The sequence below is a fragment of the Salvelinus fontinalis genome, chromosome 12, assembly GCF_029448725.1.
Source record: "Salvelinus fontinalis isolate EN_2023a chromosome 12, ASM2944872v1, whole genome shotgun sequence".
NCBI lineage: Eukaryota > Metazoa > Chordata > Actinopteri > Salmoniformes > Salmonidae > Salvelinus > Salvelinus fontinalis.
This window is the reverse complement of record NC_074676.1, coordinates 25,606,712-25,631,971: the sequence shown is the minus strand read 5'-3', so window position 1 is coordinate 25,631,971 and position 25,260 is coordinate 25,606,712. Positions and strand designations below refer to the sequence as shown.

General features: G+C 40.8%; 1 protein-coding gene across 2 annotated transcripts in view; it reads right to left on the bottom strand.

Annotated features, from left to right (window-relative positions):
• Positions 1–18,853, bottom strand: part of LOC129867058 (nuclear receptor ROR-alpha A-like) — a 288,589-nt gene extending 269,736 nt beyond the window's left edge. For both annotated transcript variants that reach the window (XM_055940198.1, XM_055940199.1), the window contains exon 1: positions 18,476–18,853. In XM_055940198.1, coding sequence (XP_055796173.1) covers positions 18,476–18,629 — 154 coding nt within the window. In that variant the 5' untranslated portion in view covers positions 18,630–18,853. The remainder of the gene's footprint in view (positions 1–18,475) is intronic.
• Between the last annotated feature and the right edge of the window lie 6,407 nt (positions 18,854–25,260).

The following is a 25,260-nucleotide window of genomic DNA, read 5'->3' as shown; positions in this document are numbered from 1 at the left end:
CTTCATGGCAATTTAAAGTTCCATTTTACATTCCTTTTCCTTAAGCTTCTGTTAGGTAATGTTCAAAGAAACAAGAAATAAAGAGAAGATTAGATCTGAGAGGCAATACTGGATCTTGTTTAAGGGGAAACAGCAATGCAGAGCAAACAGCCATATTTCTACAGGTCCAGGGTATGGACCTCATGGGTCCAGTATCTGTTCCAGACTCTCCTGTCAGACCTTCTCTACATCTCATTGCCAGTGTCACCTGTTCAGTTCTTTCCTGACTTATAGCTTCAACACTTCTATGCCAACTTCGGAAACCTAAGCTCAGGCTCCATGTCTAGATCTTGACTCACTTTTATTTAGTGGCTATGTTGTATTTTGAGCCAGTATTTCAGGTGATAATGACCCTGCTTTTACTCACCTCTCCTGCTTTTCCTTTTCAACTGACATAAATCATTAAAAAAAGAACACATCATTGAAACAAGTGTCGTTAAGGGTCAAACGGAATACAAATGTATTACAAGATACAAGCACTCTCAGAGTCAGCTGGGCACAAAATACCCTACTGTCACCTCCTGGTACCTTCACACTATGTGGATAGATCTGGGAGGGATGGAGAGGAAAGGGGGGGGGGGGGTTGGGGGAGAGAGTTGAATTCCAGGGGGTGAGGCCGAGGAGGATGGATAAATTAGCCAAACCACTTAGGTGATTTCAACTACAATTAGCAGTGCTGCCTGTGGGCTCCATCAATTTTCCAACTTACTCAAACTCTGACAAGCATGGAGGAACTTTCTCCCTCTGGCCCCTCCAGTATCTACGTGCCCCTTCTCCCTCTTCACTCCCCTATCCTCTACACTTCCACTTCACTCCTCTATACTGTACTCCAATCAGGCCTCTGCTCAGCAATCCCAGTATAGGCACGGTGGGCTAATTTGGAAGTATATAAGGAAGACACCCTAAGAGAAAGATTCTCTCTGGTTTCTCTTCTTGGAATGCCATCATGGCCATCTTCCTCTGTACTTGAGCAACAGTTAAATTAATAATGTTTTATTGATAACCCACAGAAGTTTTAATTTAATGAAATTACACAATTGAATGTAGTCATAACTTTTATGCAGGCCTCAAACAGAGCTTTGTGTTCTCTTTTTCACAGGTGTTCATGGTTTCTGTTGACACACAGTAATCTGGTAGCAGAGAGACCACATCATTTCAATACGCTGAATTACATTGGATATGAATTTCAATACGCTCCCTTTAAAGTAAGTCTTATACAAATATTATTCAGCATAGCAACTGGGAATCCCATGTTTCTATGTATATACGGTATGTGTGATACTGTTGAAAACAGGTCATATAAAGAGAAAGAACATTGCTCCAACAATTAAATTGATTAAATGGAAAGGTTTGTCCAGCCTGTACAGGATGAATACCCAATTTCCTTCTTAATCAGATGACATATGGGGCACCATTTATCTACACCTGGTCCCCCTGGCACCCTTTCTCTCTCCTTACCGAATGTCCAAATGTCCTACCTACCTACACGGACAGACAGGTGGCCCACCTGCCCTAGAATATCTAATTCACATGTTATGGTTAGTGAGTGTCAACTCTTTCTCTCTGGACAGCATTTACTACGGTGCTGCCTCCCATATGGTGTGTCTGGTAAACCAATTAACGGAAAATGTTATAAAATTATGCATTTAGTCTACGTGAAAAAAATCTGCATGTCAAACACACTCAGTAGAAGGAAACTGTGATTAAAACTAGTACATATTGAAATATGACAAAGACATTTAATCTCTTGGACCTACCATTACCAACACTCCTGTGTTGTCAACAAGCTTGAAGCCATACTACAAAAATGTTATGTTACAACGTTATGTTATAGGATATGTTTTCCATTTCAGCAAACATGTCTCCATACGTGTTTGTGAAAGAATATAAAACGCATTTCTAGATTTTTTTTAATCATGCTTAATTGCTCACAGTAGTAGACGCTGCAGGCAGAACACTGCATTTTGTTGTTAATCAGACAGCAGCTCATCAACACAGACGGCAAACAGACTGAAACAGAGCACACAGAGTGTGAACAAACGCACACGCACACAGACACGTACACGTACACACACAGCAAGAGCACAAACAAAGCAACCCTTAAAAAGATACTGCCCTGACTCACTCTGACATGTACAGTAATCAGACAAAAAAAGTGACTGCTCATATTGGCTACCTAACTGACCAACCAGACCCACAGATCCTGAACAGATGAAAATGAAGCCATTTCATACAGACTGCTCAGACCAGCCAAGCACACTAAATTGACCTATTCCTTAATCGCTTATAATGAAGACAATGTGAGCCTTGAGTGGTGCAGAGACCTCGAGCACAAGAACAGCCCTCACACATCCTCCGACTGGCCGCCACATAAATGAAACAAAGCTGTTGGTGAATTCTAAATCGAAACGGTGAATTCCAAATCACCTCCCTGAGAGACTACCTGTCCCCCAACAGGCACCCTCTAATTTGTCCAATTAATGGGAATAGTCTTCCAATTAAAATGTCATATCCAAATTAATTTCATTTGAGATGAAAATCTGCCTGGCGAGGCTGCCTGGTGAGAGACCTTTAACAATACGAAAAACAAAAAAATGCACTTATATTAATTTATCCAACTAATAGCTTTTCATCTTTCTATGCACCTGAAGATCATGCTCAGAATTTAAAATAGCCATTGTTAAATCTGAAATACATCGGACATGAAGGCAAGGTTAATTGTGCATTGACAATATGTACAGTGCAGTGCACATTAGTGATGGGGGGGAAATCGATACAGTTACATATTGCAATATTATTTGTGGAGGATATTATTCTATACATATATAATTGTGAGAACCACGAGAATCGCAATACATATCGTGATAATATCATATTGTGAGGTCCATGGCAATTCCCATCGCTAGTGAACATTTGACTGTTTTTGCTCCTTTGTTACCACATTTTAAAAAGCTACCAGAAAATGATATACATGTTAACACGCTTTGTTAAATTTAAGCCCTGATTACGATTGTCATATGTGAAATACAAAGTACTGTCAAATAATCTCAGCTCATCTTTTCATTTCTTGGATATGACTGCTAACATTCTGCAATACATTATACATGTTCCTATTGTACAGTGTATGTTCGTATGGGACTAGTATATTCAGGGCCAATTTGCTCTTCAATTCCTTCATCCAGCAGACCTGCACAATGATGGGGGCCTGTGTTTTGTCAGCTCCAGCCGAGAGGCAGCCTTGGGATACCACTGAGACAGAGGGGTCAGCTTAAATGAAAACCTTTTGATCACATCACTGTACAACATCACAGCCGGCCGCCTCTTTCTTGGCTATTATGCAACCGCTAACATCTGTTACTCCTTCCCAATCTTTATGTTTGGCCTAAGAGCTGCAATGTTATGCAATAGGTTAGAGCAAGAGCTTAGATCAGCATCAAAACGAAGCTGAGCAACACACAGCAATGACCAGCCAGGCTAGGCTGAGATAGACAGGCAGCACTGTATAGGAATCTAGTCAGCCATTTAATAACCAAGTAATGGAATACAAGGATAAGTGGTCTAACATGCAAATAGGGGAACTTTTTCTCTCCCCAGGTGAAATACATTTATTTTGTTTCAACCTCCATTTTCTTTTAGCCGGAACCGGTGAAAATGTATGCAGACAAAATGTCTCATGTCTTCGGGACATTTCTCAGGGAATTGGCCAACGTTCTTTATACTGCATAATATTTACAGCAGCAAGCCTATGCCCATTGTTTGGAGCTGACAAGGTGCTCCACGGAAGCAGATCAGCTCTTATATCAAATTCGCCATTATGACCTCCTCCCTAAAAGGAAAAAATTGTGAGAATGAAAGAGAGAGAGGGGGTGAAGACATGAGAAGTTAGAGAGAGGAGACTTCCAAGGACACGTCCAACTTCCTAATGGAATCTCCAGAATGAAGGAAGCAGAGTTGGTGATGGTAACGAGGAGGGCAGGAAGAACAGGGTCTATCCCTGGAGGAAGAGGCCCTCCCACCACTCTGAGTTATACAGTACAGAGGGGACAGGGGTCAAGAGCACTACTCATTTCTTTATATCATTGGACAGGCTGGATAAATGTATCGAAAATGAAGCTAATTGAAAATAGGAATCAACTTACTTGATGAATTTTGGTTGTGTGATCAAATTTGTATTTTTTGTGTGTGTGTGTGGGGGGGTTATACGTACAATATACAAAAATATTATGTCTCCATCTACCACCCTCCTCCCCATTTTACTTAGCTATTCATATTACACTCTTAGAATATTTTTTTGCTATGTAGAAACTTAGAGGGTTCTTTCTACAGAGGGTTCTACATGTAACCCAAAAGGGTTCTACCTGGTACCAAAAAGAGTTCTGCTATGGGGACAGTCGAGGAACCCTTTTGGAACCCTTTTTTCTAAGAGTGTAGCATAAAAAAATGTCAACAAAATTTGTTAAAGAAACTGGGTAGTGCACGAGTAGATATAGAGATTATTTTCTGTATGGGACATTACTTTATTATTGGGCAACTGAATTTCAGGGGATAAATAAACACTTAGTGAATAAATATATTCTTCCTAATTCACAATGTGTTATTTTGTCCTCCCTGAATTGCTGTAGAAAGTAATAATATTGTGACATTTTCCATATGCCTAGAGCCATCATCAAAATACTATTTTAATCTTTATTGGTAATTTATCAACTTTTATTTGAAAGTGAAACAAATGGCAGACGTGAGGGCCACTTGGCGTACCATTGAGTGGGCAGAGCAGCAAAGATAGGCAGCCTGACGAATGCTCAGCCAAGCCAAGCTGGAGGGAAGTAAGACACTCCTCCTCAAACAACCCTATCAGCTTTCAAAGTAACCGCCATTAGTGAGTTCTCATCAAGCGGGACCAGGGGCTCGTTCCCCCACCGGGCTGAGGAGAGCGGCTGGCCACAATGAGGAGTAGGACTACAGAGATGAGCCCTGCCTAGACCCAGTGGTGTCTCAGCGAAGAGAAGCCGCATGGCCCAGGCTCGTTCAATTCCCAGCTGTCACTGCTGGCACAGGGCTCAGGCCCTTCAAGCACATCATCTGTGCTCGCATGGCTGTTAACCACTATACCCCCCAGCCCTGAACATATCCCCTGGCATAGCATTGTTGTCTTTCTGGGCCGTTGTCCTCTCTGTCATCAGACTATACAAGGATACACAGAGACCATGTTATATCTTAATCCATAACAAGACAACTTGTGAACAACAGCCATGTCTCCATATCTGAAGTGATAAAGATAAATATTTAGAAATGCTGTACTGGTCAAAATGCATTAGTCATTTTTGGAGATGGCACTGATTCATACACACTCTATCAGTATCTACATAGGAGAGTAAGATGACCTCCTGAAACATTCTGCACAGTATGATGTTGGCTGTGCTCAGTACAGAGGAGGATGTATGTAGTGTGAGTGAGCTGAATGAGACTCCAGTGAGGCGGAGGATCACTGCATTAATCTCGTTGAACACTAAGGGTTCTACTGTGCTGCTGCAGCCTGGAGACTCCCACTGAAGCCAATCTCTCCCGATGACAGAGCAATAATGTCACATGAGTCCAGGTGAGCGAAAAATGGCAGCCTGGTTGATGCCCAGCCGGCTCCTTTAATTGGGTAAAACAAAGTAATTTGAGAGCAGCGTGGGGGGCACGAGGGGATAAATGACGGGACAGAAGGTCACTGCTTCTCTTTTACTCTGTCGTACGCGATCCACCAACACTCCCAGCATGCGCTACTGTTAATATTGAGATCCATTATACAGCAGCCTTTCACCATCTGCTTCAGACAATAAGGACTCGTGCTACACTACTTGTTATTCCAGAATTTAATATTCCAGATTTCATATATTTTTCTTTGTACTGAACAATATAAAACATAACATTACTAGACATACTGCTCAGTCATAGCAGGCATTGTTTGTCTGTGTTGTGGTATAATAAAAAATACATCATCATGACTAACCACAGGTACAGATACATTTTCCATTGAAATCAATCTCAATAGCATCCATGATAATAGTCTGTTCCTGTATTTACATAGACGGTGGGTATAGATAAACAAGGCTTATACATTCAATTGCATCCTATACACACCGTACAGATGTAGGATCTTAATTTGATCACTCTTTTGTTGGTGAGAATGTTCCTGTTTAAAAAGGCTTCTAAAATGTGTAATTTCCACTTTAAAATGTATCAACTCTACAAAAAATGGCATTACTGTATAATTGACATAATAATTAATATTTCCTGTTGCTGCAGGATTATAAACCTTTAGTAGCAAATTGGCTCCAATTAAGATCCTGCATCTGTATACCTTAGGACCTCAAACCTACGGCTATATCAATTTGAGAGGTGAGCTAAAGTTATTCCACAATGATTACTTCTCTACAACCTGCTTGGTCTATCACTAATAAATAATTCAGGAGATATTTTCAGCTTTATAGGTGAAATAGCAGTTGAGTGGTTTTCAAAGGACTCCTTCCAAGAATCATGTCAGGGTCAAAACAAGATGCCATTGTAGATCCTTTGAGCAGGCAGGGCAGGATGGTGCAGCATCAAACTGTGAAGATAACAGTGCGGTGAGATAATCACAGTGGTGCCTCAGGTGTACTGTACTGTACACACACAGAGGCCTCAGCATTGACCGACCGCTTCCACATTCCCAGTCAGGTTTCATACGACAAATACTATGGCCAAACTACTGTACACATAGCTCAATTCCTGTAATTGTATGATAGCTGAAAGAGACTGTATAAGTGGAACTGTTTAGAACCTTAACTACCTATGATAATATTTACAAACAGGCATGTGTGTGCATTTGGTATCTTTTTGTGTGCTAGTGCATGATGTACTTCTGTGAATGGACTCTCTTGCTTGTGTGGGTTTTGTCCCAGGTGCAGCTGATGCATGGATCATGAGGTGCAAAGTTCTCAGGGCTTTGTTGGCACAAGCATCCTGGGATCATCTCTGAATGTGTCCCTGCATTTGCAATAAGTAGAGGAATGGTTCACATCCTCAGTCTAGTCTGCTGTGTGTCTGAGGGCCAGTGGAGCTGCATGCTAGTCTAACCCCCTGCAGGCAGAATCAGGTGTTATCTGTCTGACTGGGGAGACCGCCATCAATCTCTCCTGGCCCTTCTCCTGCCTGGATTCAAATCAGCACATGGATATACATCTGTGCCGATGATGCAGACAAGACTCAAAATGTAATGTCAGCCAGATGCTTACTGTGTATTTGTCCCTGTTTATAAACGTATGTCTTTCTAGTAATCTGGAAATCAATGCTGTATAGTGTGCCCCGGGCCACTAGGAGGCAGGGAAAGAAACATTGAGAGAATGAGAGAGACAGAGATAGAGAGAGAGAGAGAGAGAGAGAGAGAGAGAGAGAGAAAGAGAGAAAGAGAGAAAGAGAGAAAGAGAGAAAGAGAGAAAGAGAGAAAGAGAGAAAGAGAGAAAGAGAGAAAGAGAGAGAAAGAGAGAGAGAGAGAGAGAGAGAGAGAGAGAGAGAGGGAGAGAGGGAGAGAGAGAGAGAGAGAGAGAGAGAGAGAGAGAGAGAGAGAGAGAGAGAGAGAGAGAGAGAGAGAGAGAGAGAGAGAGAGCTATGTTGACACTTGTTCTGCCTGATGGTAATCTGATGTGTGAGAGATGGCTGAGAGTTTGGAAGGCACTTTGTCCAATTAGAACTGTGCAAATTTCCACCTGTCCCTGGCAGAGATGAAGCGGCTCTTTCAGAAGACATTGTGGCACAACGCCAGGTAAGAGAGCCCAACACACTGCTTGTGAAGCAAGCTGCCATTTATGAGCATAGCAAGCCACCCCTAATTAATATTCCCTCACATTTAAAAACAGATTTTGACATTAGTCTATTTTATTTATCAAAGTAAAAGACCTGAACAAACTATATAAACACTGAACAAAAATATAAACACAACATGTAGTGTTGGTACCATGTTTTATGAGCTGAAATAAAAGATCCCAGAAATGTTCCATACGCACAAAAATCGTATTTCTCTATGTGCTCAAATGTGTTTATTTTTTAAATGTAACCTTTATTGAACTAGGCAAGTCAGTTAAGAACAAATTATTATTTACAGTGACAGCCTACCAGGGAACAGTGGGTTAACTGCCTTGTTCAGGGGCAGAATGACAGATGTTTACCTCGTAAGCTCGGGGATTCAGTCCAGCAACCTTTCAGTTACTGGCCCAACGCTCTAATCACTAGGCTACCAGCCGCCTACCTGCCGTTTACATCCCTGTTAGTGAGCATTTCTGCTTTGCTAAGATAATCCATCCACCTGACAGGTGGGGCATATCAAGAAGCTGATTTAACAGCATGATCATTACACAGGTGCACCTTCTGCTGAGGACAATAAAAGGCCACTCTAAAATGTGCAGTTTTGTTACACAACACAATGCCATATATGTCTCAAGTTGAGGGAGCATGCAATTGGCATGCTGACTGCAGGAATGTCCACCAGAGCGGTTGCCAGATAATTTAATGTTAATTTCTCTATCATAAGCCTTCAACGTCGTTTTCGAGAATTTGGCAGTACGTCCAACCGGCCTCAAAACCGCAGACCACATGTAACCATGCCAGCCCAGGACCTCCACATTCCGGCTTCTTCACCTGCAGGATCGTCTGAGACCAGCCACCCAGACAGCTGAAGATACTGAGGACTATTTCAGTCTGTAATAAAGTTATTTTGTGGTGGACAATGTATTTTGATTGGCTGGGCCTTGCTCCCCAGTGGGTGGGCCAGTCTCCCAAGTGGGTGGGCCTATGGCCTCCCAGGACCCCCCATGGCTGCGCCCCTGCCCAGTCATGGGAAATCCGTAGATTAGGGCCTAATTTATTTATTTAAATTGACTGATTTCCTTATATAGTAAAAAAATCAGTAAAAAATAAAAAATTGCATGCTGCATTTATATTTTTTGTTCAGTATAATAATCTAATGTAAAATCCCTGTTGCGATCCCCATAGGATTCTATGAGGGCGCTCTGTCGTAATATCTCACTCTCAACAGGAACATTGACCCAGGACTTCCATCTTCCTATTTCTGTGTATCTATTTCCGTCTCTCACTTAAAAATAGCCTTTTAATATCCCGACATGCTGTTAATTATTGCTAATGTATTGTACTACATTAGGAAAATAAAGTAGCAAATATTGATCGATAAGACAGATCAACTTTTGTCAGAGGATGTGAGCATGATTGGTGTTGCAAACATGGTGAAGAGTGAGTCCAACTCTTAATCACTGTCTACCACAGATCTGCACATCAGATTTGATGGAACCTCATGCTGTAGCAGCACCCACTCCATCTTAACGCACCTCCTACAGCAATCAATCCACACAGGCAATAATCATATATTCATTAGTGGCTTATTCATATTTAAAATCAGTTTTTCTAAATAACAAAGGGACAAATGTCCTCTTTATTCTTTCTGAGAAAGATGATCATACTTTTTTGAATTATGAAAATGGAACAATTGGGATAAGAATTATTGTCAACATAAGTGGAGAATTAGAATCAATTCTGTTTATTGTCATTGTCTCTTAGTAAATGGGTGGAGTGCATATGAAACTGAAGTTTGGTTGTATGTTTACAGTAGCTTATATCAAAAGCAGTGTTTGTCTATGAAATAAATATAAATGGACTAGAAACCTGCAGAGGGCCTCTAGCCTTGGAAAAAAACATGTTTCTTTCAAGTCTCACAAGTCTCACAATTGGGACGTAGTCGTTATGGAGGAAGCCTGAAGGGTCAGTAAAAAGCACGTCTTTGGACAATATGCTCCAGACTACTGTGTGATATTTAAATAAGAATAAGCTAATAGTTTCACATCCAATGTGATTGAACGTGATTAATACTTTTGGGTATTGTTTAACCACTCAAGTCCATTGGCATTCTGTAATTGGTGAAAAAGATGGAGAGATGGGTTCCAATATTAATAATTAGTTGGTTCTGCTCTTTAAAACATTCTGTCCAACCTCGCCAGATTTTAATCAAACGCTGAAAATAGTAGCTGATTGTAATCGGCACTCAGAAGTCACCAGGGGTGTTTGAAGAATCCGTCAAGCCTGAGAGTGGCGCTAATTCGATTAAGTGGCAGCAGTACCTGGAGGGAATGAATCTGTATCTCTCTCTTTTTGATTTAGATACGAGATTAGGTCTCGCTTGTTACTCCAATATAAATACTCAAGCCAATGAAAATGACACTGATTTTCAAGTTGTTAATATTTTATCTCAAAAAGTGACAAATAAACTTTGTTTAAATATGTAATACTCCAGTGTCTACTTGACAAAAGTGAACCAAAAGCACATTAATTAAAGGCTGAAACAATTGAATTAAAATAAATTATATGCATTACCTTAGCCCTTCTGTTAGAACCACAGCCCTGACAAATTGAGGCTGTTCTGAGGGCAAAAGGTGGTGCAACTCAATATTAGGATGTTTTGTACAGTCAGTGTATATTACATACAACATAGCTGCATACTAAAGAAGCAACGCAAACATAGTTTGGTTTCAAGGAACTTGGGAGGTCGCATTATCCTAAACCCGCACAAATAAAGTGCAGTAAACACACACAAACCTACAAACACATAGAACACAATATACAAAGAAGCAACTAAACTGGTGTATTCAGACAAATAAAATGTCAAGTCAAGGTCCAGAAAATGTCTACCAAATTTGCTTTAACAACCATGTTTAATGCATTTTATGAACGGACATTTGAAGATGAAAACCTGAGACAATATCGCACAAATATTGCAAAAAATATCCACAATCTACATCCATTTAAAAAGATAGTTGGAGGATCAACATGACTTTCACCTCAGACTCAGTGGTGTGCAGTATTCTACCGGCTACATGGACAGGCTATATTTTGCATTTTCTGTCTGAACTCACAGTCGTCCAACATAGTCCTTACAACACGGGACAACATGAGAGACATTTCACCAGAATAACAACAGCTAAGGGACTCTGGGGGGTGTTCTGCTCAAATACCACAGGTTTTACACTGTTACCTCTTGCTGTTTTAAAATACAGCACACGCACGTCATGCCTGGGAAAGGCTCTATGGCTCTCTGCTCTGCATTTCAAGTGTTCATCCCATGTTGGTGCTCCACTCCCTGCATTAGGAATAATATATGTGACTTCGCTTGAACGGTTTTATTGGATGCATGTCCAATTCACGTAAAACTTATGAAAAGACAAGTATGATTATGGTGCAATGGTACATTTTCACAAACTGCTCAAAGACTTGATTACTTTCAGGTGACAGGAATACGAGTTCATACCTATGTTGGATTGTTCATTGATCATAAGCCCCTGAAAACGTTCTCACTGAAGGAAAGCTCACCTACCTTTTCAACTTCTGTACACTCTCCAGACCAGTAGAGCTGCTAAGGACTTGGCTTGGATGTGTCATAAGAACTCCATTGAGTGATCCCATATCCCCTACTCACCACCTCCCTCTCCCACGAGGCCTCTTCAGAGAGGTCCACTTCATATACTGCAGGGACATGCTATACAAACAGCACTGCTTAGATCACAGTGTGCAGCATTAAATATAGACTCCTTTAACACCCTCCAATAATGCATCTGGAGTATTTCAGTTCATTACTATTCAAACTTTCTATCTCAGATATTAACTTCAGTAAATGGGCCACAGATCAGAGCTGTCGCTCACCGCTGGAGATTTCACAACAAATCTGCTTCTAGTCACCAGCCGAGACTTCCTTGCCAGCCCCAGTTGAGCCACTGCTGACGCGGACTCCAAAGAAAAACTGTCCCACACGGACAAAACTTCGGTGAAGTTTAAAAGCCAATAAACTATGTTTCGTCAATAAAGTAAATTGGGGCAAGCGATGGATTAACTTTATGTTAATAAACTTTCGAATAGAAACAAATTATCAAACTTCATAGACTGACTTGGTCGGACCTAGATTTTTCTCCTCAAATAACATAACCTGTAGGCCTACTTGGTACAAACAGAATAAGTTCTATAGAGCATCAATATCAAACACTCAGAGCTATCAAATCCGTGTGAAGTTTGGAGCTATAACTCCAGATGTTTAGGCTTAACCAAGAAACACATTTTGGTCCATTAGTCCATTGTTGATATAGTCCCTAAATGTTTTTCCTAAATGTCAGCAATCAAGTTTTCAAGATATATAACTTTCAAAATACAGAAATACAGCCGGTATGATGCATTTTGCATTTTGGGACACCTCACACTCCTCGAAGTATTAACAACAGCGAGAGACAGAGACCATTATTTTGTCAAGTTCTATCTGCCAAAAAGAAAGACACAAACGAGTTGCTCTCCAGGATGTGCCCTGGCTGTCCGCATGGTGGCTACCTGCTGCTTGGCCCTCCTCATCGAGCAGAGAACCGTAATCCAGCTGGTATTTGAGAATGTCACAGCCTCACTTACGCTGCTGTCCAACGGGGTAGTGTGAGCACCGTGCCAGCTTCAGGCTTTCACAGGCTTTGTGCAGAACCTTGTTTAGAGGCCTCTGCTCCCCCGCGAGCCATCCATCTTCTGTCAGCACAGAGTGAACACATGCCACAATTCCAGCCCACGGGGCTCCCTCCGTCCGCAACATAGAACCAATCGGCTGACTGTGGAGGTGAAAGTCCCCTTAAATGTTCAGAAAGGGAAAACCATACCATGACGTGGTTATTTTGGACCAGCAATGTCCAGCCAAAGAAAACTGCATACGGAATGGTACCTAGAGTTCAGGTCGGAAGTTTACATACACTTATGTTGGAATCATTAAAACTCAGTTTTCAGCCTCCCGGGTGGTGCAAGGCACTGCATCACAGTGCTAGCTGTGCCACCAGACATTCTGGGTTTGAGCCCAGGCTCTGTCGCAGCCGGCCACAACCGGGAGGCCCATGGGGCGGCGCACAATTGACCCAGTGTTGTCCGGGTTAGGGAGGGTTTGGCCGGCAGGGATATCCTTGTTTCATCACGCACAAGCGACTCCTTTGGCGGGCCGGGTGCAGTGCACCTTGACCAGGTCGCCAGGTGTACAGTGTTTCCTCCGACACATTGGTGCGGCTGGCTTCCGGGTTGGATGGGTATTGTGTCAAGAAGAAGTGCGGCTTGGTTGGGTTGTGTTTCGGAGGACGCATGGCTCTCGACCTTCGCCTCTCCCGAGTCCGTACGGGAGTTGCAGCGATGAGACAAGATTGTAACTACTACCAATTGGATTCCACGAAATTGGGGAGAAAAAAGGGGTAACATTTTAAGTTTTCAACCACTCCACAAATTTCTTGTTAACAAACTACAGTTATGGCAAGTCGATTAGGACATCTACTGTATGTATGACACAAGTAATTTTCCCAACAATTGGTTACAGACAGATTATTTCACTTATAATTCACTGTATCACAATTCCAGTGGGTCAGAAGTTCACATACACTAAGTTGACTGTGCCTTGAAACAGCTTGGAAAATTCCAGAAAATTATGTCATGGCTTTAGAAGCTTTTGATAGGCTAATTGACATCATTTGAGTCAATTGGAAGTGTACCTGTGGATCTACTTCAAGGCCTACCTTCAGGTCCTCTTTGCTTGACATCATGGGAAAATAAAAAAAAATCAGCCAAGACCTCAGAAAAAAAATTGTTTACCTTCACAAGTCTGGTTCATCCTTGGGAGCAATTTCCAAACGCCTGAAGGTACCACGTTCATCTGTACAAACAATAGTACGCAAGTATAAACACCATGGGACCACGCAGCTGTCATACCACTCAGAAAGGAAACGCATTATGTCTCCTAGAGATGAACGTACTTTGGTGCGAAAAGTGCAAATCAATCCCAGAACAACAGCAAAGGACCTTGTGAACGTGCTGGAGGAAACAGTTAAAAAAGTATCAATATCTATAGTAAAACGAGTCCTATATCGACATAACCTGAAAGGCCGCTCAGCAAGGAAGAAGCCACTGCTCCAAAACAACCATAAAAAAAAGCCAGACTACGGTTTGCAACTGCACATGGGGACAAAGATCATACTTTTTGGAGAAATATCCTTTGGTCTGATGAAACAAAAATAGAACTGTTTGGCCATAATGACCATTGTTATGTTTGGAGGAAAAAGGGGGAGGCTTGCAAGCCGAAGAACACCATCCCATCCGTGAAGAGCGGGGGTGGCAGCATCATGTTGTGGGGGTGCTTTGCTGCAGGAGGGACTGGTGCACTTCACAAAATAGATGGCATCATGAGGTAGGAAAATTATGTGGATATATTGAAGCAACATCTCAAGACATCAATCAGGAAGATAAAGCTTGGTCGCAAATGGGTCTTCCAAATGGACAATGACCCCAAGCATACTTCCAAAGTTGCGGCAAAATGGCTTAAGGACAACAAAGTCAAGGTATTGGAGTGGCCATCACAAAGCCCTGATCTTTGTGGGCAGAACTAAAAAAGTGTGTGCGAGCAAGGCCTACAAACCTGACTCAGTTACACCAGCTCTGTCAGGAGGAATGGGCCAAAATTCACCCAACTTATTGTGGGAAGCTTGCGGAAGGCTACCCGAAACGTTTGACCCAAGTTAAATTATTTAAAGGCAATGCTAGCAGATATTAATTGAGTGAATGTAAACTTCTGACCCAGCTTGAATGTGATGAAAGAAATAAAAGCTGAAATAAATCATTCTCTCTACTATTATTTTGACATTTCACATTCTTAAAATAAAGTGGTGATCCTAACTGACCTAAGACAGAGAATTTTTACTGGAATTAAATGTCAGGAATTGTGAAAAACTGAGTTTAAATGTATTTGGCTAAGGTGTATGTAAACTTCCGACTTCAACTGTATGTAGAAAGTGTCTACGGAGTTGTATAACTTCAGCCTGCATGACAGACAGGAAACAGCTAACAAAGTTTGAGATAAGAGGTAAGGCACCCTGCACAATCGTCTGCTTTTGTGTGATATGGTTACATTGAGGTGTGTGCAAATATGTATGATTGTATCACTGTCCTACCGAACAATATACCTGTTGGAGTAAGCCTGTGTAACCGGTGTGAAATGGCTACTAGTTAGCGGTGTGTGCTAGTATTGTTTCAATCGGTGACGTCACTCGCTCTGAGACCTTGAGGTAGTTTTTTCCCTTGCTGTGCAAAATTATGGCTTTAATGGAGTGATAGATAATGATGCTTTGAGGGTGATTGTTGTCGATCTGTTTAGAGGGTCCTTGGTTCGAGACCAGGTTGGGGCAAGGAGAGGGACGGAAGCAATACTGTTACACCTGTCTGTCATTCCCTATATGAGGGCTTTTATAATGTTGCAGTAAGGAAAAAAACAAAATGATGTAATCTGGCATGCCAACTGATATGTTACTGGGGAAGTCCTGAACAGACGGCAGAAAATTATGTTACAACGGCACAGCACATTATGAATGAATATTAAAATAACATCTAAAGCCTGAGCTACAAGCCTGCACCACAGTCATCACTACCCATAACATGATACTTTAGTCTTAACAGTTCAGAGCAGAGGCTCCATAGTGAGGTTATGTACACACACACACACACACACACACACACACACACACACACACACACACACACACACACACACACACACACACACACACATCAGCGAATCTGAGGCTCGTTCAAGGATAAACAGTGCAGAGTTGAGGACTGGGCATCATCACATCTGCAGTTTCCCTGAGTAACTGTGAGGCTTCATCCCAGCCTCCGTAGAGGCTGTCAATTTACATAACAAGCCATTAATATTGATTGTTTTTGAATTTGCTCCTCACGAACTGAGGGATCCTGCAATATGAAAATAACACCCTTTCTTCTTTCCACTAATGATATCCACAGACCTCCCAGGCCCATTCTGTGACCCTCTCAAGCCTTCTAGCACAGCTTCTGCTGAAGTAAGCCTTTTCTATAGGGTATTAGTGCTCAGGGTTAAAACAGTAAATGTGCATCCTCAGAAATTCCAATACATGGATGTGAAAAGGGAAAGGGTTCCTCAGTAAACGGCTAAGCGTCTGCAGTGTCTGAACCCAGCACTGTAATCCTGGAAATGCTTTACTTGGCATTTTTATTGTTTCGCTTTTTTGTGTGATCTCATATTGGATTGTGTCACCAACCAATAGCAATAAGAAAATGTTGTTATCAATTCATATATTGTGGACAAAATACCTAACAAAGTTTCAGTTTCTATAAAAGCAATGTTTGAAAAAAGAAGCCTCTAGAACTGGGTTTCCCAAACTCGGCCTTGCCCTAGCACTACACAGCTGATTCAAATAATCAAAGCTTGATGATGAGTTGGTTATTTGCAACAGCTGTGTAGTGCTAGGGCAAAAAAAAAAAAAACGGTAAGGGGGGGGCCTACCGCGGACCGAGTTTGGAATCACAGAAACCACACAAAAAGTTTTGATAATTGAAAAATCTTACTTTAGGATTTTATCATATTTGTTAGAATTATTATTAAAAGAAACAGCTGGGGAAGAATAATATTGCAGTAACATCATTTTTTATTTGCCTGTTATTGAAAATTTGTTGAAGTGCTACAGGATTACTTTTGCCAGCATGCCATGGATATTCAAGTTAAAGGGAAATATATATGTTTTATTACTTGACAGACATGCGTGTTTCTATGTTTTGTGGTAAAAAAAGATAGAGGAAGATTAGTGTTTCCAATGACGTCATCAACCAATTAGTAGACAATTAGTTAGCAATGCCTACTCATAATTGGTTAAAATCACACAATGTACACTGATGATGTCATTGGAAACATTTATCATTTTTACTACAAAACCTAGAAACACACAACGATGATGATGATGATGATGATGATGATGATGATGAATATGAAGTTGAACATTTTGGAAATGTCCCTTTAACTAAAGCATTCTGAATGAGGCTTAACCCACTGAACATGCTTTTTTTTGTACCCATTCAAGCATTACATAACAGAGCAAAGGCATTCTTTTTCCTGTCTTTCTCTTCCAGACACTTTAATCCAATGCATAAATGGGTGTGGGTGAATATGGGTCAGCAGGTTAGGAGCGTCTAGAAGCCAGACTTCTTCATAAAACAGCCATGAGACCAACCTAAAAAGCCTTTGTCCAAAATGCCTTTATAACTACCTGCCTTTGCCGGGTATTACATAACTGAGCACTGGCTGGGATCTACCAAGTTTGTTTAATTTAGTACTATCTCGTCTTCACACGAAACATTATCTTATGCAGCTGGAATGATTAGTGTTAAGAACCATTAGCCTACACATGTTTTGAACTCAGGAGTCAAGAACTCATCCACAAAGTGAAATAATATCTAATGACTTTCGCTTTCTCTCTCTCTTTCAGTGCGCGCCTCTGCTTATGGCTAAACCTGTTACATAACCGGCTTACATTCCACATTCACCATATCACACTCTAAACATAGGCTACCCCTTCCGCAATGGAAATGTGCTCATGCAAACAACAGAGCAATGAATACACTGACATGTCTAATATGTAATTTAGTGTCATAATAGCAGGTGAATATACTGTACTTTGGAGTTTTAGTCTATTCCATTGAACTTGGATAAACTAAATTGAATGGATGCAGTCTAGAGGGGGTGTGGCTAAATACTGTCTGTACTGTACAACACGGACCGTACTCAATCTCGCATATTCGTAATACATGTATACGGGACCAACACAATAAAATCATTTATTTGATAAATGATCACAGTGTCCACTGTCCATCATGTCCACCATCAGGCAATTGTCAACCCTTCATTTCTGTCCGCTACAATGTATCAGATCTGGCGCGCACACGCAAGGCAAGGTAAATCAAATTCCTGCTGCTGATGCGTCTTTATCACACACACAATTACAGACTATCTATTCGGTAGCCTGTCACTTCGAAACAAATACGACCATAAAATACATGTCGCTTTTAAAGTTGAAGGCACTGGTGGTCGATAGCATAGTTTTCCAACGTTCACTTGTCTTTAGCACCATTGTGTAGCCTAATACACGTGTACTAAGATAATATAGCTAGTTGCCGTGCGTGTGTTTTAAGGCAATTGTAATCGACCTGTTTAATACACTATCCTAAATAGAACTGTTTTATTCAGAGTTTGATTTGTCTCACAATGACACATCATCCGACAACGGTTGGACCTGTCAGTTCTCAGTTGTGCTTGAACACCTAAGGCAACACAGAAACAACTCTCTCATCATAATAAATATGGTAAACATTAAAAATGCAGCGCAATAAGAATACATATTATGTTCCAGGTGGTTTTAAACATTTTGTTATACACATGGCTTGTTTGAGACCTCCGTAATTTAAATTTCCCATGCAAAGAATTCATTTTGAAGTTTGATGCATCAAATCGGTAATCAATCAATATTTATCGTGATGTGAGATGTCGGCCTCTTACCTCTGTTGGTGCTTGAACAGGTCTGCCTTCGAACAGGGGCTGGATGGTCCGCTTTTCGGAGCGTCTCCAGGTTTACCGGGGTTTCCCTGGCCGGAGTAGCCGGCTCGGAGGCGCTGTTGCCCGGGTCGCTTGCTGGATCTGGAGGGGACTCCATGTTGAATTTCAGATTTACTGTTAAACTATTGCTAGTTTTTCAGGACAAGTCTCTATGATTTGTGAGCTCCGAGAGTCCGTTTAGCTATCTATATTATAGTAGAACTAAGAAATGAGAAAATGCGAGTGTGTCAAGAGGTGGGTGTGTTGGTTTGATTGTCCACCGGCAGCGCTAGAGAGAGCTTCAGTCATAGGCCTACAACTGAAAAGGGAGAGGTTGTCAATAGCCGATGAATAGATGTACAGTAAGTAGGCTAGTTAGTGCCTGCGAGTTTAGTTCGTGTGATAGCAGTTTGATGCAGCCAACTCGCGTTTCTATTGAGTTTATCAACCCAATTTTCATTTTACAGGATAAAGTCTGATTGTAGGCTATAGTCTATCATCACTGTGTTCAAACATCATAATGTGTATATAGCCATATTGGGAGAGGTACCCAATATGCTATCTCTTGTTCGTTTAAAAACCTGTCCCTCTGAAGACTGCTCACAACTTCAACATCCCATTATATTATAGCCTATTTTTTATTGACCAAAAAAATTACAAAATCATAATTGACAAAGAATATGCCTCGGCTAATGCAACTACAACTATAGAGAGAAAAGGAAGAGAACATGTCCATGCCTGCACAGTCGATGGTCTGCAGAGCTGTTTTAGCTCTCATAAACACCACCATCATCATCTATATTTTAAGGTTTACAGTGTAAAAGCCCATGGAAGCGTGCATAATTGGTAGCACTAGAATTATTTACAAAGCTTTAAGGAAATTCTTTAAAATGTATTCTGCTGAGATAGGCCACCAAAAAGTAATTATATGAACATGAGTGGGCTATCTATTGTCAATGTGATGATCATGAGGGTGATGATGACGAGATGCTGAAGATGATGCTGTTAGTGACCATGCTGCTTATGGAGAATAATATAAATGTATTATGTTTAATCAGAGCATGGGGCAGTAGATTAAGCTGGTCTGAAACGGACCTCCTCAAGCAGATGATCAAAGCTGCTGGGTCCTGTCTTGCTTTCTAATTTTCATTTTACATCTGAGAGAAAAATACATTTCTTCCAATGGCACGAAATTGCACACTTGTCTTTGCAGAGGATGTGCAGTGCTATGTCTGCGTTTATGTGGTAGGATACACCGTGCATTCCATTCCCGCTCGGGCATCTGTGTCTACCCGTTTGTGGTGTAATTACAAACACCATGCCTTCTGCATGTGATCAGCAGCAAGGCGCCACAGTGGAACCCCGCCCCTTCAAAGCCTTTCACGTGGACTTGGTCCTGCTTCTCTATTCACACCGGCTGTATTTATGATTGAAAGTAACTGTCCATTGTGTCCAGATTTATATGAAATATGAACTAAAACGAATTACAATATGAGTGAAATAGTTATTCTTCCAAAAAATGTAAATTAAAATGTACTATGCCGGCCATTTCCTGGTAGCTAAAATTCTAATAGTTCACCTAATTTCAGTTTATGTGACAAAACCAGCAAGTATAGTGTAGAGAATCATTGTACCATCTAAACCGCTGTGAAATATATTTTCCATAAAGCAAAACATTGTACTTTACAGCTGTTTGAAGCTGGTGTACAAAACCAAAAGTAAAAGATGCAAAAACGATACTTAACATAGAACAGATCTACCACTTTCAATGACAAGGACAGATCTATAACTCCCATTCTATGCAGCTTTAAGTACGTTAAAAAGCAGCTTTTCTGTGTTGGAATGGTGTGGGTTTACCCTAACGGCAGAATTGTGTGGGCATATACCAGTCATTAAGAATATCCTCAGTATGAAATAGCAAGCATTATTTAAATGTCAGTTTGAGATAGAAGTTTGAGGGGTGGGTTTTAAATATTTATTTTCTCCAATTTATGCTTTGGCCGCAAATATGAGTATAGGATGAATCAAAAACATTATTTGGGTATACAAAATATTAACTTTTAAAAGTGAGATTTTCACTAGACAGTTACTTTATGAATAACATATTTTAGACTTATTTAATGTTTTGTTATATGAACAGCAGGGAAATTATAATAATAATAATAATGATTATAATTGAATATTATTATTTTTTTTACTAGTATTTTTATTATGCTGGTATTATTGTGCTTTGCTTTGTTATTCCTTCAGGAAGGGGACTTTAAATGACAAATGATGACAACCAAAAAAACTTCATACATTTTAGCTATAAATCCAATTATGGCATCATTATGCAGGTTAATCACAAGTCCTTACATTTTTGTCACATCACTGGGCTCTTTGGATGACTATTAAACTAGATATGGATTAGTGTAAGTGACATAATTTGACTGATTTGAAAATCTTCCAATGTTAGCCTTGTTCAGCTATTCTCTCTTTTTACAAGGCTTCTAGTCTGCGTTTACACAGATGATGGCCGCCAGTCAAATGAAATATGAGATTGAACTTCAAACCACAGCCAAACTGGCATTTCTTTCATACCCTTTTTACGCTGCTACCTCATTTTCACAATAAGGAATCAAGTTTGACATGCAGAGTAACATTTCTTTTATATTGTTTATTTCATGGGGGAAACAATTGCCCGTTGTGCATTGCCTTGACATGACAAGGATTGTTATTCCAGTTTCAGATTTGCACTAGAAAAGGCCACAAATCAAGTAGAAATATCAAGTGGAGATATCTCCAGCCTTCCTAATAACCAACACACTATAGACATTACAACCATGCAACAAATCTATAACAACCACAGTGCACTATATTGTGGTGCAGTGGTGTTCAACAAAGTCTATGCTAGGTTAGATAATAACATTGTGTAATGCTCATTTAGATAAAAGAGAGTATGTTTTTGTCTGCTCTGATGTACTGTACTGTATATTCTGTTTCATATTTTAATAAACAAAGACAACGTGCCTGCTATTTGCAATGTCAGCTGCTGTTGTGCATCTGAAGGTAAAATTTTGTCTTACCTAATGTAACTACAAACACTATATTTAGGCAGGAAATCACTTTCAATTTGCTTAGCTGAGTAAGAGTGCATCATTCATTCTCCATTTGATACTGTTTAGCAACATTCCTTTCATTGTCATTCAATTCAAAATGGCCTGTGTGTGTTCCTGTAGCTGTACATGTATAGTTTGATGGAGAGAATTCTGCTGCTGGTATGCACTACTACTTGTTGCATTGTTTAGATTGATACAGCTTTGGAAGTCTAAATTATTTTTATAGAAAATAATACACAATTATTTATGTTATTTCTGTAAATAATTGTAGAAATTCCACATGGTACTGTATTTTCAGTGAGGGGCAAAATGTTTGATGAACTACAGAGTTACATCAACTGGATACAAACCTATTAGAAGAGTCTGATTGGCTTTCCATTATTTAATCATTTTCCTCTCTTTCCTCTGAGGGAACTATAATCACCACTTCCACATTTGGCCATAATACCCCTCATGGTGTTATTCATCACTATCATCAGCTATGCAGTGCCTTTTGGATACAATAATATTTATCTTTTAAATATTGATTCAACATATCTGCTAGAGTTGTGAGTCATGTAAAGTCAAGCCATTAGCTTATCCAAACAGCACTCTACTTATCAGACACTCCTACAGCACTGAAACACTGGGATCTTACAGGTTTCACTAAAGTAGCCAATGGAGCAAAATATAACATTACAAAATCAACAGTTTCTTATCTTGATTTGTGTCAAATAAGAATTCCACAACAATGTTCATCCCTACTTTGTTTTAAGGGAGTATCCCTTGATGGAGACTGACCTCACACCACTTCACACCTTATGTGTGAGTCATTCTACTGTATTTGGCAAGGCATGGTCATTTGCATGGCTAAGCCCTGTGTCTCAACTATTTTTTCCGTTTCACTCCTGCCAACCTAAGGGTTTATTGGATTGCCATGGACCAGATACATTCATCAATAATATACTTTATTTGCAATATTTAATGTCCCTCAATAAAATCAAACCACTGTGAAAAGACACATTGTCTGTATCAGTTAGGAGATTATGCAACAACTAGTTTTGGTTTTGCTAAGCAAAACTGGAGGTGGGAATTTTGTTAGAACTGGGTACAGATCAGGTTTCACTGACATTATTTCAAACTCAGCCCTTTCTACAACAACAAACCCAATGCCTGTAATTCTCTATGACTGCTGCTAGAAAAATACGTATGAAATACTGGATGTCTTAGGTTTCATGAGTTGTTGGTATGAAATAGTAAGCCAGTAGGAAATTTGACTGACCAATTCAAAAGTTATGTCTCACTTAATTGTACATTTAAACATTTAATATTCGATAATTAGCCAAATATTTACATAGATTTGCTGGACCTATGATGGTGAGCCCTTGACCGGTTTGGTCAGTATAACAAATATATCCGGCACAGAAGGAACACATAAGGAAATCAGACACTGAAAAGGTGAGCTGGCTCTGACTCCAGTGTTTAAACATTTACATGAAGATAATTAGTCCTCTAACATGACATTTTGGAGCACAAAGGTAGATATGGGGAATAAACATTGGGGACAATGTGAGATGTCACATTCACACAGCCACATTTGATTTATCTTTAATTTCACCGAAAATATAATTGAATATATGGGCAGCTGTAAATCAAATATTGCTTAAATTATCTACACCAAATTAGTTGATACAAACTGCATATACGAATCAAATCAAATTGAATCAAATTGTATTTGTCACATGCGCCGAATACAACAGGTATTACCTTACAGTGAAATGCTTACTTACAAGCCCTTAACCAACAATGCAGTTTTAAGATTTAGAATTTTTTTTAAATATAAAAAATAATTAAGGAGCAACAATCAAATAGCAGTAGCGAGGCTATATACAGGGGGTTCCGGTACAGAGTCAATGTGCCGGGGCATCGGTTAGTCAAGGTAATTAATACATTAATATGTACATGTAGGTAGAGGTAAAGTGACTATACATATTATACTATACATAATAAACAGAGAGTAGCTGCAGAGTAAAAATGGGGGATGGGGTGGGGACAATGCAAATAGTCCGGGTAGCCATTTGATTAACTGTTCAAGAGTCTTATGGCTTGGGGGTAGAAGCTGTTAAGAAGCTTTTTTAACCTAGACTTGGCGCTCCGGTACTGCTTGCCGTGCGGTAGCAGAGAGAACAGCCTATGACTAGGGTGGCTGGAGTCTTTGACAATTTTTGGGCCTTCCTCTTAGTGATACGTTTTGAGCTTAGTGATACACAGCCTGGTATAGATGTCCTGGATGGCAGGAAGCTTGACCCTAGTGATGTACTGGGCTGTACGCATTACCCTCTGTAGTGCCTTGCTGACGGAGGCCGAGCAGTTGCCATACCAGGCGGGGATGCAACCAGTCAGGATGCTCCTACCACTGTTTTGTTGTCGGCAAACTTAATGATGGTGTTGGAGTCGTGCTTGGCCATGCAGTCATGGGTGAACAGGGAGTACAGGAGGGGACTGAGCATGCACCCCTGAGGGGCCCCTGTGTTGAGGATCAGCGTGGCAGATGTGTTGTTACCTACCCTTACCACCTGGTGGCGGCTCGTCAGGAAGTCCAGGATCCAGTTGCAGAGGGAGCTGTTTAGTCCCATGGTCCTTAGCTTAGTGATACGTTTTGAGGGCACTATGGTGTTGAACGCTGAGCTGTAGTCAATGAATATCATTCTCACGTAGGTGTTCCTTTTGTCCAGGTGGTAAAGGGCAGTGTGGACTGTATTAGAGATTGCATCTGTGTATCTGTTGGGGCGGTATGAAAATTAGGGTGGGTCTAGGGTTTCTGGGATAATGGTGTTGATGTGAGGCATGACCAGTTTTTCAAAGCACTACATGGCTACAGACATGAGTGCTACGGATCAGTAGTCATTCAGGCAGGTTAACTTGGTGTTCTTGGGCACAGGCACTATGGTGGTCTGCTTGAAACATGTTGTTAATACAGACTCGGTCAGGGACAGATTGAAAATGACAGTGAAGACACTTGCCAGTTGGTCAGCACATGCTCAGAGAACACGTCCTGGTAATCCGTCTGGCTCTGCGGTCTTGTGAATGTGGACCTGTTTAAAGGTCTTACTCACATCGGCTATGAAGACTGTGATCACAAAGTCGTCCGGAACAGCTGATGCTCTCATGCATGCTTCAGTGTTGCTTGCCTCGAAGCGAGCATAGAAGTTATTTAGCTCATCTGGTAGACACGTGTCACTGGGCAGGTCAAGGCTTTGCCTCCCTTTGTAGTCCATAATAGTTTGCAAGCCCTGCCACATCCGACGAGCGTCGGAGCCGGTGTAGTACGATTCAATCTTAGTCCTGTATTGAGGCTTTGCCTGTTTGATGGTTCCTCGGAAGGCATAGCAGGATAGAGTACTGCTCCTTGAAATCGGCAACTCTACCCTTTAGCTCAGTGCGGATGTTGCCTGTAATCCATGGCTTTTGGTTGGGGTATGTATGTACGGTCACTGTGGGGACGGCGTCACCGATGCACTTATTGATGAAGTCAGTGACTGATGTGGTGTATTCCTCAATGCCATCGGAAGAATTCCGGAACATATTCCAGTCTGTGCTAGCAAAACAGTCCTGTAGCTTAGCATCTGCATCCTCTGACCACTTCCTTATTGAGCGAGTCACTGGTACTTC